This window comes from Bubalus kerabau, chromosome 1, assembly GCF_029407905.1.
Source record: "Bubalus kerabau isolate K-KA32 ecotype Philippines breed swamp buffalo chromosome 1, PCC_UOA_SB_1v2, whole genome shotgun sequence".
NCBI lineage: Eukaryota > Metazoa > Chordata > Mammalia > Artiodactyla > Bovidae > Bubalus > Bubalus kerabau.
In genome coordinates, this window is record NC_073624.1 from 221,351,287 (window position 1) to 221,366,033 (window position 14,747).

General features: G+C 41.7%; 1 protein-coding gene across 6 annotated transcripts in view; it reads left to right on the top strand.

Annotated features, from left to right (window-relative positions):
* LOC129633985 (protocadherin gamma-C3) overlaps window positions 1-14,747 on the top strand; it is a 149,621-nt gene that overhangs the window by 64,450 nt on the left and 70,424 nt on the right. Inside the window, exon 1 of one of the 6 annotated variants that reach the window (XM_055555950.1) lies at window positions 134-2,700. The exons of the other annotated variants lie outside the window; for them this stretch is intronic. Within the exon in view, the coding sequence (XP_055411925.1) occupies window positions 277-2,700 (2,424 nt within the window). The 5' untranslated portion in view covers window positions 134-276. Of the gene's footprint in view, window positions 1-133; window positions 2,701-14,747 lie in introns of those variants that run through there. 6 annotated transcript variants of the gene reach the window in all.

A 14,747-nucleotide genomic window follows, 5' to 3' on the forward strand; every position in this document is an offset into this window, starting at 1 on the left:
AAAATGGTTTCCCGGACTTTGAGACTGTGCAGTAATTGGTTAGGACTCTGAGTGCCGCTGTTCACCAACCAGGGAGAGAAGAGCCGAGAGAGATCCTGCCAGCCGTGCACGCGCGTGAAGCACAAAGCACAGAAACAAATTAACCATCTCTCGGACTGTGAGGAAACTGAGCAGAAGAGCTCGGTTCCCCAAACTGTAGATTGTAAGGACGAATGAGCTGATCCGGACTTCGGTGATCAAGGGAAGAACTGGAAGTAATACTCAAGGAAAGTGACAATGATTCCTGCGCGAATGCACGGGGACTGCAAAAAGCTAGTCTTGCTGGTAGTTCTCCTGGGGGTTCTGTGGGAAACTGGAGGCACACAAGTCTATTATTCAGTTCCCGAGGAGCTGGAGAAAGGCTCTAGGGTGGGGAACATCGCCAAGGATCTGGGGTTGGAGCCTCAGGAACTGGAGGAGCGCGGAGCCCGCATCGTCTCCAGAGGTAGGACACAACTTTTCGCTCTGAATCCGCGGAGCGGCAGCTTGGTCACCGCGGGCAGGATAGACCGGGAGGAGCTCTGTATGGGGGCCGTTAAGTGTCAACTAAATCTGGAGATTCTGATGGAGGATCAAGTGAAAATATACGGGGTAGTGGTAGAAGTGAGAGACATTAATGATAACGCCCCATATTTCCAGGAAGGTGAATTAGAAATAAAAATGAGTGAAAGCGCAGCTAAAGGGATGAGGTTCCCCCTTCCCCACGCTTGGGATCCGGATATAGGGAAGAATTCACTCCAGAGCTACGATCTCAGCAGTGATACTCACTTCTCTCTTGACGTGCAAAGCGGAGCAGATGGTAATAAGTACCCGGAATTGGTGCTGGAGCGCGCCCTGGACCGCGAGGAAAAGGCCGTTCACCACCTGGTTCTCACGGCCTCGGACGGGGGCGATCCAGTCCGCACTAGCACTGCGCGCATCCGTGTGATGGTCCTTGATGCGAACGACAACGCACCAGCGTTTGCTCAATCCGAGTACCATGTGAGCGTTCCGGAGAATGTGGCCGTGGGCACTAAACTGCTTCTGGTAAATGCCACCGACCCTGATGAAGGATCCAATGCGGAAGTGATGTATTCCTTCCGGTATGTGGACAACAAAGCGGCCCAACTTTTCGAGCTAGATTGTAATTTAGGGACAATTTCAACAATAGGGGAGTTGAACTACGAGGAATCAGGATTCTACGAGATGGAAGTGCAAGCAACGGATAACGCAGGATATTCTGCACGAGCCAAAGTCCTGATCACAGTTTTGGATGTGAATGACAACGCCCCTGAAGTAGTTGTCACGTCTCTCTCCAGCTCCATTCCGGAAAACTCTCCCAGAGGGACGTTAATTGCCCTTTTAAATGTAAATGATCAAGACTCTGGGGAAAATGGACGAGTAACCTGTTTCGTCCAAAGGAATCTGCCCTTTAAATTAGAAAAGTCTTATGGAAATTATTATAGTTTAATGACAGACACACTCCTAGACCGAGAACTGGTTCCTAGCTACAATATCACCGTGATGGCCACTGATCGAGGAAGTCCGCCCCTGTCCACTGAAACTCACATCACCTTGAACGTGGCAGACATCAACGACAACGCGCCTGCCTTCTCTCAAGCCTCCTACTCGGCATATATCCTAGAAAACAACCCCAGAGGAGCTTCCATCATCTCTGTGACCGCCTATGACCCCGACTATGGAGAGAATGCCCAAGTCACGTACTCCTTGGTGGAGGACACTCTCCAGGGAGCTCCCTTGTCCTCCTACGTCTCCATAAACTCAGACACTGGTGTCCTGTATGCGCTCCGCTCCTTCGACTATGAACAATTCCGAGACTTAGAGCTACAAGTGATGGCACATGACAGCGGGGACCTTCCACTCAGCAGCAACGTTTCTCTGAGCCTGTTCGTGCTGGACCAGAACGACAACTCGCCAGAGATCCTCTTCCCCGTCGTACCTACCGATGGCTCCACAGGCGTAGAACTAGCACCCCGCTCCGCAGAGCCCGGCTACCTGGTCACCAAGGTGGTGGCAGTGGACAGAGACTCAGGACAGAACGCCTGGCTGTCCTACCGCCTGCTCAAGGCCAGTGACCCAGGGCTTTTCGCGGTGGGGCTGCACACGGGCGAGGTGCGCACAGCGCGGGCCCTGCTGGACAGAGACGCGCTCAAGCAGAGCCTGGTGGTGGCAGTCCAGGACCACGGCCAGCCCCCTCTCTCGGCCACCGTCACGCTCACGGTGGCTGTGGCCGACAGCATCCCAGATGTCCTGGCTGATCTAGGCAGCCTGGAGTCTCCAGCCAGCTTCGACGACTCAGGCCTCACACTCTATCTGGTGGTGGCGGTGGCCGCGGTCTCCTGTGTCTTCCTCGCCTTTGTCATTGTGCTACTGGCTCTCAGACTGCGGCGCTGGCACATGTCGCGTCTGCTCCAGGCTTCAGGCAGCGGGTTGGCTGGCGTGCCGGCGTCTCAGTTTGTGGGCGTGGACGGGGTGCGGGCTTTCCTGCAGACCTATTCGCACGAGGTCTCGCTCACCGCGGACTCTCGGGGGAGTCACGTGATCTTCCCGCAGCCGAACTACGCGGACACGCTCATCAGTCGGGAGAGCTGTGAGAAAAGCGAGCCTCTCTTGCTCTCAGGCGATTCCGTGTTTTCTAAAGATAATGGTGCATTAATTCAGGTGAGTGCATATCAAGTATTCTCCTAGCTTTGAGCAAGATACCTCTTATTATGGGTGATTAATATTTATTCGGAATCTATTAAACAGACACCAAGAAATTTATATGAACATTGTGGACACCGATGACAACTCGGCGGTCTTCCTTCAGGCCCTCCCTCACACCTTATTTATAATAATTTAAAATATATATTGTATATTCATATATTACATTTTATATCTACTTTATGAAGTACTTTTTAATACTCTATATTATTTTTCTAATTTAATTTACCAACCGTACAAATTCTTATGAGTTACCAACTCTTCCTGGTTTTCATTGCTGTTTTAATTTTTCATTGGCCATGCAACAGTTTTTTTTGTTTTTTGTTTTTCATGCAACAGTTTTATGTTGAACATTCGATAATAGTTTATCTGTTAAGAACACAGATTCTTCTAGAGAGGATAAATCTCATTCAATGAAAAGTCTATAAATGATATTTTACGTAAAGTTTTATAAATAGAGTGACTTCTGCTGCTGCTGCTGCTAAGTTGCTTCAGTCGTGTCCGACTCTGTGCGAGCCCATAGACGGCCTCCTACCAGGCTCCTCTGTCCCTGGGATTCTCCAGGCAAGAACACTGGAGTGGGTTGCCATTTCCTTCTCCAATGCATGAAAGTGAAAAGTGAAAGGGAAGTCCCTCAGTCTTGTCCGACTCTTAGCGACCCCATGGACTGCAGCCTACCAGGCTCCTCCATCCATGAGATTTTCCAGTCAAGAGTACTGACTGGAGTAGGGTGCCATTGCCTTCTCCGAGAGGAACTTCTAACTACACACAAAATTGTTTAACAATTTAGTAAATTGCATTTAGTGCAGTGATTCTTTCTGGTCATTAGAGATGTATACATTATACTTTCTCAGAATCCTAAGTCATTTCATGGTTTCAAATTATTCACAAAATCCCAAATATCATGAGTTTATTCTTATGCATTTAAAACTTTCTCACTGAAATATATAGTGTAAGTGTTGTCATGAGGAAAAACTGAAGAGATTATTTTTTTTAATCCTTTTTTAAATTTCAGGAATACAAGTCTGTATGTGTTCCCAGGTTAGATATTTCTTTTGCCCATTTTATCTACATGGATGATCTTAATGATGTTTCTGTGAAATATTCAGAGTTGACAAATTGTGTTTTGAGCACATTTTTGATATCGTGGTAAATTTATAATAATTCTCTCTTCAAGTGTAAAATTTCCCATAATTCTCACATACATGGAAAATTTTCTTGAAAATGTACAAATTCTGTTTTCTTGTATCCTTATGCTTATTGTAGAATGTCGAACAGAAATCATGCTATAATATATTACTCTTGGGAAAGCATTGCTGGAACCTATGAGAAGCCTGGTTTCTTTTGGTGAATTCTTATAAAGGGGTAGGAAAGTATAGCATCCTAATTATTTTCTCCTGACTTGTTGCCTTTCTATTTTCAAAAATATAATAGTTAATTAAAACCTAGACTTATAAAAGAGATTGAAAACCATTTGGGGAATGAAAGATAATCAAATTGCCCTAAAATGAGACAGTTATTGCTACTGAAATTTACATGTCACTTTATGGTTCTTAACCAAGACAATAAAAGGAAGCATAGAATGGGTCTACCTGTCAGATTTTTTAATGACGTTTTTGAGCTTATTGAAAATAGCAGTTTGTATTGACATTAAGTTCCAGATGGAATTTTTAAAAATAATTTTAAAAAGTATGTATTTACTTATTTGGCTGTGTCAGGTCTTTTTGTGGCACACAGAACCTTCAATTTTCTTTGCAGCATATGGGATCTTTAGTTGCAGCATGCAGGCTCTTTTGGTGGTGTCATGGCATCAGAACTCTTAATTGCTTCATGTGGGATCTAGTTCCCTGACTAGGATTTGAACCTGGGCCCCCTGGATTGAGTGCACATAGTCCCAGCAACTGGACCACCAGGGAAGCCCCCCAAATGGAATTTAGTAAGTAGACCTTTCTAAATAATATCAGGGAAAACAGAGGGAAGCATAACTTCTATTGTTTTGTAAAAGCTATCAAAATGTTTATCAGGTGGCCAGTTTCATGTGTTCATTGATTCAATGAAAGATGTAATACAGTCCAATTATGTTTATTTCTATTCACATAACCTCATTTAGGGACAAGCCATTAAGAGCTAGGGTAATGATTAGTGATGACCTTTAGGCTGTATCTCAAGTACCAGTGATCTCAATTATGCTTCCAGTATAAGCTAAATAGGTTTCATTAAATACTTGTTGAGTGAATGAATGGACAAATTTATGTGCTCTGGATATTACCTAATATCGGTACTCTAAGATGTAGTGTGATAAACAGCAGCTGTATAATAAAGTGTGTGTGATCTTTAACATTATTTAATTGCTTTCAGGTTCAGCAAAATAAGAATTGTAATATGGAATCTGAAAGATGGTGATGAAGACTAGTGATAACATATAATATAAACCATCTAGTTCATAATACGTACTTAATTAACAAGAAATGCCCCCCTTTCTTTAAAACATTGTCAATAGAAAAAGAAGTTGTGCTTTCATTATCACAACACTTAATGTTCTGTTGGGAAAAGTAATAACTTGTGTGCATCTCCAGATAATACAATGGGATGACCCGTGAGTGGAAGTAAAACTTTTCTAAGAAGTTTATGAAAGCTGCTATAAAAATCTTAAGCGCTTAGGCACATTTGAGAAGCCCCTGTTTCAAGTTGTAAAAGATAGAAGGAGGATTGTTTTTGATGAGACAATTTTATGAGTGTGAAGTTTGCTCTGTCTGAACCATGGTTTTACTTAAACAAGGATCTTATCTAAGGACCATTTACTCCAGTAGAATTGCCAGGATGATTTAAGTGCAAAATGGATCACTGAAACCTTAGAGTTGGAGTTATTTGGTTTTGGCCACCTGAGAATTTAAGTTAATAGCTGCACAAAATATCAATCTTAGCTTTAGGTTATTTGTTGATAATTTCGGATTGATAGATAATTGGGATATTTGTTGATTGGTTTTTTAGAGTAATTGGGCAGTACGTTTGGATGTTTATGTTTCTTCTGGTTTCAGTAATGAAATTATGTAAAGAACTTTTATCTTCCTCTGTGTTATATGAAAGGTGGATATGCATTCACTTAATCTATTAAGTTAATCAAAGTATTCAACTACGACTTTAAAGTTGTAGTTCCACTATTTTATAGCACCTAAAATTGGACTGTAATCTGTCAGCAGACATTCTTCCTTGACTTCCATTCTGTAAGAGATATTATCTTCCTTGAAGCAGCAGTGGCCTAGGATCCTTGCTGAGTCTGTACAACTTGTTGAGACTACTCAACTCATAGATTATTTTAAATGGCATTAAAAGACTAATGATAAATGAGTAGATTGTAATACAATTAGTAATAAATTGTAATACAATTTCCTCAGTTACATTTAACAGAGTATAACTGTGATCATAAATTGATTCAGTTCAGTTCAGTTCAGTCTCTCAGTCGTGTCCGACTCTTTGTGACCACATGAATCGCAGCACGCCAGGCCTCCCTGTCCATCACCAACTCCCAAAGTTCACTCAAACTCACGTCCATCGAGTCGGTGATGCCATCCAGCCATCTCATCCTCTGTCGTCCCCTTTTCCTCCTGCCCCCAATCCCGCCCAGCCTCAGAGTCTTTTCCAATGAGTCAACTCTTCGCCTGAGGTGGCTAAAGTACTGGAGTTTCAGCTTTAGCATCATTCCTTCCAGAGAACACCCAGGGCTGATCTCCTTTAGAATGGACTGGTTGGATCTCCTTGCAGTTCAAGGGACTCTCAAGCCTCTTCTCCAACACCACAGTTCAAAAGCATCAATTCTTCGGTGCTCAGCCTTCTTCACAGTCCAACTCTCGCATCCATACATGACCACTGGAAAACCATAGCCTCGACTAGACGGACCTTTGTTGGCAAAGTAATGTCTCTGCTTTTGAATATGCTATCTAGGTTGGTCATAACTTTCCTTCCAAGCAGTAAGCGTCTTTTAATTTCATGGCTGCAGTCACCATCTGCAGTGATTTTGGAGCCCCCCAAAATAAAGTCTGACACTGTTTCCACTGTTTCCCCATCTATTTCCCATGAAGTGATGGGACCAGATGCCATGATCTTCGTTTTCTGAATGTTGAGCTTTAAGCCAACTTTTTCACTCTCCTCTTTCACTTTCATCAAAAGGCTTTTTAGTTCCTCTTCACTTTCTGCCATAAGGGTGGTGTCATCTGCATATCTGAGGTTATTGATATTTCTCCTGGCAATCTTGATTCCAGCTTGTGCTTCTTCCAGCCCAGCATTTCTCATCATGTACTCTGCATATAAGTTAAATAAGCAGGGTGACAATATACAGCCTTGACGTACTCCTTTTCCTTTTTGGAACCAATCTGTTGTTTATATGTAAAAAGAAATCAGTATTTCCACAATTTCTCCAAAAGAAGCCATGAAAAGATCTAATATGTTTAATAATCATTGAGAACAAGTGTAATTTCTTAGTTCATCTTTAGTTCTCTGAAAAATTTCACACGGTAGTTTGTATACATTCTAAATAATAAAAGGCTTGAATTCAGTGATTAGAAAGGAGTGTCCTGGGAGAAAATCATAATGCAAAACCCATTTAACTTGTGCTTTCCTTCTACATCAAACTCCTAAAAAGAGCCAACTCTCTGATCTATCTATATAACTCTAAGGAATTGGAGATTAAGTAAATTTTTAAAATAGATGCCACAATCCATAAGATTTCTATATTGCGAAACTTCCTAGAAGCTTTCTATATGTTTACAACTGAAGATCCAGCCAGTAGTTCATCCTGTGTATGAAAAATGTGTATGAGACTGTGTATATGAAAAAAGTAAAGTCTTTTCCCCCACCAAAAAATAAAAAGGAAAAACATTAAAAAATAAATAAAAAGAAAGACTCAACCTAATAATATTTTTAAATGACAAGAAGAAATAAAAAGAAGTCATCACTTTGACTGCATATGCTGGAGTCATCGAGAATATAAATCTCCAAAAATATTTAATTGCCCAAGTAAGACTGTGCTACTGCCTTTCAGCTTGCAGATTCCAGTGAGAAACAGATTTTTCTCTTCGCTCTCAACTCTTCAGAACTTCGGCCTCTGATTTCTTCAGTTTACAGTTCTAGAGTAGAGACCCGGAGTACTGCTATCAGCCCACGTGGAAACAGATAAACAGGAGATCCCATTATGTTTCCTCTGGGTGGCTGTCCTAATCAGACCTTGTGAAAAATCTGGGGCTGGTCATCCAGTAATTAATGGGCTCAGAAGTTTCAGGTTAATGTGGATAAACAATACCTCACTTGAAGTGAAGAAAGTGGGGATGGACCTGGAGCTGATATGCCCACAGCCCACACACTACGTTTTGTATCATACATTATAAATGGTAGTTGAAAATTCTTTTAATGTTTTTCACATTAATATATTCAAAATATAAATGATAATACTCCCCAGTTCAGCAGGAATGCTGTTGAGTTAAATATGTTAGTTGACTCAGCCTGGAGCAAGATTTGTAATAGTACCTGCAAAAGATCCTAGTGTTGAAAGCAATTCCTTTGCAAAATTATCACCGTAGCGGCAACTGTGTATTTGTCTTCGAACTGAGAGACCAACAGTGGAAACGAATAGATTGAACTTGTTAGAGAAATCACTAGGCTGAGAAAAGCAGAGGTCGAATCACTTAGTCCTGACAGCATTAGATAGCAAGGAGCACCAGAAGCAGCAGTGCTCAGATCCCAGCTGAGTTGGTGGGATCCAACTGAGTTGACCCAGTTGGTGGTCAACACCAACTACAACCTCCCAACCTCCGATTTCAGCCAGAATGTATACAGAGTCAGCCTTCAAGAAGACATGCCCCTGGGCATCTCTGTGCTGAGACTGAGGGCTGCTGACCTGGACAAGGGCATCAAAGTGGAGATCAGGAATGCCTCTGGAGCCCAGCATACCCATATCCAGTTTGGCCTTCATCATGGTAGAGGAGAAATAAAAGCTTCAAGTAAATTGGAATATGAAGAGATTAAAGAGTATTCCATGGTTTGAAAGGAAGGAGTGAGGGTGTGTGTGTGAGGGCGGGGAGGGTGGATTGATATCCCAGCATTGTTGAAATCAAAATTCTAGATGATTACAACAAAGTAATGGAGATTTTTTTTTTTTTTTTTGCCATACCTGATGGCTTGTGGGATCTTAGTTCTCCAATCAGGCACTGAACCCTCGACCTCATCAGTGAGTGAAAGCTCAGCATCCTAACCACTGGACCACCAGGGAATTCCCCCAGAGATAGTTTTTGCTTCTATTCTTGTAATTCCTGAAGATTCTGCCCTCAGATAGTAACTGCTCTGTTTTAAAACACAGAATCCAGATTCAGGAGAAAACAGGGAGGTCACGTGTTTGGTACAAGAAAATGCGCTTGTAGAATTGAATCTTCCACCAGTAATTGCTACCAGCTTGTCATGGATGGGGCCCTAGAGTGGGAGCAAACCCTGGAGTACACTGTCACCCTCACAGTTGCTGACCGAAGTAAGCCACCACTCTCCTCCAGAAGAAGCATCTGGCAGCACAGTGGCTGGCGGTGTCGACAACAGCGTGCCAGTTTTCCCTCAGGCCTTGTACGTGGTCCACGTGGATGCAAACAACCCTCCTGGCACCTCCATTGCCCAAGTCTGCATCTCACATCCCAATCTGGGACCCAACGGCCATATCTCCTACTCAATTGTGACAGATTCAAATACTTCAAGCAAATTGGAGCTAATGCAGAATGCCAAATCAAGACTTTTCCTTGTGACCAGGTAATTATACAAATGGATCCAAATAATGGTAGCATACCATTTTACCAAACTTGTAGATTATAAACAATTCAAGAATTATATAATAACATTTGCAAGTAAAACTCCCAATTGTATTAATACTACAAGTTTTTTGGAAGCTTGTGGTCTGAAACAGAACAACCACAACCACACACATGAAAACAGTTACCTTTGGAAAGTGAAAATAGGTAAAATGGATAATATGGAACCTCTGAAAAAAGTGAAAGGAGGATTACTGGTAAGTAAGGAGAAAGAGAATATTAAGAAGAAGATGCATTGGAGTGTGCCTGATTTTTAGTCATGGTAGGGTTCCTTGTTGGTGTGGATTCTGTTGTCCAAGATATGTTAATTTTATTATAAATTCTGCTTAGCTGTTGGTTTCTAAAAGGAATTCAACAAATCAGATAATTTGGCATCTTCAAACTGGATTCTGATGCTTACCTGAAAAATTTGCTAAAGCTTGAAAACCAAGAAAAGGCAAGCATTTCAACAATATGTGCCACTTTATATACTGGATTTGCCTTATTTAACATTGTTCTGGCAGTATGTTAGAGAAGGCAGTGAATATTCCTGGTGAACAAAGGGCACATATTTGATACCTACTGACTCTTCTATTTACCTTATTTGAAGTAGATTTTTGCATATGTGGACGAGGCAGTGATTCAGTGAGGTAGGGGTCAAAGTTCTTTTTTCCCATACGGATGCCCAGTTTTTCCAGCATCACTTGTCAAAAAGATTTCCCTTTTCCTATTGAATTGCTTTGGCATTCCTGTCGGAAATCACTTGATCGGTATATGTGGGTCTGTTTCTAGATTCTCCATCATATGTCATTGATCTGTCTATGCCTTTGCCACTACCACTCTGGCTTGATTATTCTAGCTTTATAAGTCTTGATGTCAGGTAAGTACGTCTCCCAAGTTCTGTCTCCTTTTTTCAGTGCCGTTTTGACTATTCTTAGCCCTTTGCCTGTCCACATAAATTAAAATTGTCTTGTCATTTTCCATAGGGGAAAAGCCTTGAGGGATTTTAAAGGGGATTGATTGCCTTGAATCTATAATCTACTGGTGGAGGGGTTATCTTAACAATGTTGAGACTTGCAATCCAGGTGGATAGTATATATCTCATATTTCTGTTTATTTAGGTCTTAAGTTCTATCCACAATGTTTTAGGTCTTGTATATCTTTATTTCTACGCATTTGATGGTTTGGGATATTATTGTAAAATGTATTTCTTGTTTCATTTTCTGGTTGTTCATTGTTCGTTTATAGAAAAACTATTGATTTTGTATATTGCACATGCTGTTGAAAAGCAAGAGGTGTGAGATGCTCTATTCTCATGTCGTGTGAGAATAAAATGTAAGAGAATATAGTATTAGCTTAAACTACCTCTACATAAGTTCAGCCTTCCCCTTCTCTGCAGAAATAGGTTGGAAGAGTCCACCCCAAACCAGAGAAAATACTAGTGTCTGCCCTTAGTCTAGTAGTGGATTGATCATTCATTCATTTCTGTAACAAATATTTATTAACCGCCTACTATATGCAGGGCACTGTCCTAGGTGCCAAGGATGCAGCAATAACAAGGCCATTATGATTTCTGCATTAATGGGCCCCCAGTCTAAGATACAAACTTTTACAGGTCTGATATATGCCACCAAGGAGAAAAGCAGGGTGCTAAGAAAACTTGTAATAGAGAAGGCTATTCTGGTTTGAAGGGTCAGTAAGTCTTCTATCAGGAAATAATTCTTAGCATGCTGTCTGAAGGATGAATATAAATTAGCTGGGTAACAAGGAGATTAAAGAAAAAATTGTCGGCCAGAGGGAATAGTAAAGGACTTAAAAAAAGAAAAAAGGTAAGCAATTAAAAAGGGCTACAGAGGCTAGAAATGGAAAATAAGTGAGATACGTTTTAAGTAACCTTGTACTTAGGAGCTATTGAAAGATTTTATAAAAGGCAGAGACATGCTGTGATTTCAGTTTTTAAAAGATTACTCTGATTGCTGTGTGGTGAATTGATTTATGAGGGTTATAAATGGAAGTAGGGAGAACAGATGATAGACCATTTCTGGTAAGAAATGATGCTGGACTGCATTCAGGAGAAGGTTGTAGATATAAATTGGGTAGATTGGAGATATATTTAGGAAACATATTCAACAAGACAATAATGAAATGGGTGGGATGTAAACTCCTTAAGGCCAAGGGACTGTTTTGTTTATTGTTATAGTCTTAATTGGGCTTCCCTGGTGGCTCAGACGGTAAAGCGTCTGCCTGCAACGTGGGAGACCAGGGTTCGATTCCTGGGTCGGGAAGATCCCCTGGAGGAGGAAATGGCAATCCACTCCAGCACTCTTGCCTGGAAAATCCCGTGGACGGAGGAGCCTGATAGGCTACAGTCTATGTGACTTCACTTCACTTCACTTCATAGTCTTAATTGAACTAATCTCGTTACCTGGCACATGATAGATTCTCAATGAAATACTGTTGACTGAATAAATACAAAGGATGAAAAGGAGGACACGAGAGTCATTTCCAGGTTTCTGAATTAAGGAACTGGATGCACAAAGGTACCATTTAGTGATATGTGGAAGGCTAGAGAAGTGTAGATTTCAGAGAAATCAAGAATTGAGTTGTAAGCATGTTAAGTTTAAGAGTCTGAGAAACATCCAGGTGCCAATATTGAGTGTGGTTGGACATATGGTCACCATTTTTAAAAATGAACTTATTGAGGTATTATTGAGATACAAAAAGTTGTACTTATTTAATATATACAACTTGGTGAGCTTAGAGATAAGTATACTCTAGTGAAACCATCGGAGAAGGCAATGGCACCCCACTCCAGCACTCTTGCCTGGAAAATCCCATGGATTGAGGAGCCTGGTAGGCTGCAGTCCATGGGGTCGCTAAGAGTCGGGCACGACTGAGCGACTTCCCTTTCACTTTTCACTTTCATGCATTGGAGAAGGAAATGGCAACCCACTCCAGTGTTCTTGCCTGGAGAATCCCAGGGACGGTGGAGCCTGGTGGCCTGCCGTCTATGGGGTCGCACAGAGTCGGACACGACTGAAGCAACCTAGCAGCAGTGAAACCATCACCACAACCAATGCCACAAATTTCTATCACCTCAAAAATTTCCTCCCACCCTCTCTATTTCCCCTGGAGAGGGAAATAGCTACCCACTCCAGTATTCTTACCTGGAGAATTCCATGGACAGAGGAGCCTGGCAGGCTGCATCCATGGGGTTACAAAGAGTTGGACACTACTGAGCGACTAACACTTTCTCTTTTTGTGTATGTGTGTGGTAAAAACAAAGCGATTATGTGTTCTTAAAATCTTTTTATGAAAGGTTTCCACTTGCTGTAGGAAAAAATACCCAATGTATGACTGCATGCTATTGCATGAGCTGACTCCTGCCTACCTCTTGAACTTTTTCAAGGCAGTCTTCCCCTCATGCTCTACACTATGTTATTTTTCCAGTTCGGTGCAGGAATGATGCATTTTTTTGTTTTCTTTGCCTGAAACACATTTTTCCCCCCATTATTCCTCTCTTCATTGACTAATAGAAATCAGAAATCTTACTATGCAGATATGCAGAAATCTTACTCTCTTTTTTTTTGTGAGAACCAATGCTGTTTTTTAAAAAATTAAGCTTTTTATTTTGAATTGGAGTATAGCTGATTAACAATGTTGTGATAGTTTCAGGTGGACAGCAAAGGGACTCAGCCATCTATATACATGTATCCGTTCTCCCCAAACTCCCTTCCCATCCAGGCTGCCACATAACATTAAGCAGAGTTCCATGTGCTCTGTTTTATTATTTTGATTTTTGAACCATGTAAATGTGTTTCCTATCATAAAATAAAGAAAATTACTAAGATTGAGGTAGATTGCAGATTTACAAGGACTTGAAAAGACATCCCTGAGATATTTTTAAGTGGGAAAAGCAAGTTGCAGAACAGTGTATGTATTGTAAAATGATCCCTGTCGTGGAAACAAACAGCATGCACATTCACATATACAGAAAAATGCTTGAAAGTAAAGATAATCAGGTACTAACAGTAGTAACCTCTTGGGGGTGAGTCTGGAGGTAAGGTGAGGGGAATCTGATGTTTTATTTTCTTTAAATCTCCTTTTAAATCAAAGTATTATTTATATACAGTGAAATGCAAGGATTGTATCTTCGAGTTTTGGCACATGTATACACCATAATCTACCCACATGAAAATATGGGAAATTTCTATACGCTCAAGGGCAAAAGAAGTTCTATGACCATTAATAATGTTGATTTCTGGGAATTCCCTAGAAGTCCAGAGGTTAGGGCCCCAGGCTTCCACTTCAAGGGGTGAGGGTTCCAACCCTGGCTGAGGAATTAAGATCCCACAAGCCTCACGTTGCTGTCCAAAAAATTACTATTGGTCTCAACTTGATGCTTAATCACTGTTATTTCACATAAGGAATATTTATCTGGAGCAGAGGTCCTCAAGCCCTGCGCTGTGGACTGGTAGTGGTCTGTGACCTGTTAGGAACTGGATTGCAGAGCAAGAGGTGAGCTGCTGGCAAGCAAGTAAAGCTTCATCTGCCTCTCCCCATGGCTCACATTACTGCCTGAACCATCTTATTTCAACTGCTGACCACTGAAGGGCCATTGCCAACCATTGGTCAGGACAATAACTCGCTTTTTGCACTTGCCACAGGATCTCCCTCCAAGGGGAACACATTAAATGTTCCCCTTTAATGTGTTAAACACACATTTACACACAGGGTCCTTTAATGACCCTGGGACTGACAATTAAGTCCCCAGTGGTTTGGGTTTGCATATGCCACGGGATATGTGAGCAATATAATAAGAAAGGAACTTATAGATTTCATCTGTCTTCTATCTGGCCTCACCTCAGACTACTAAGGTAATTAATCAGAGATACTTCCTGGAGAAAAGCACTGCTGTGTTAACCTGTGGTCTTGTTATTCCTCCTCTTCAGTACTCAGCACAGCTGGGGATGCTGAGAGAGGACAGGGCAAGACCAAACACTCAGGCAGGGCTGGTATTATCTCAGTGTTGTTACTGCTTGTATTTTGCTCAAAGGTCATGATATTTTCTGTACTGTGCCTATTAAACAGGAGAAGGCAATGGCAACCCACTCCAGTACTCTAGCCTGAAAAATCCCAAGGACGGAGGAGCCTGGTAGGCTGCAGTCCATGGGGTCACTAGGA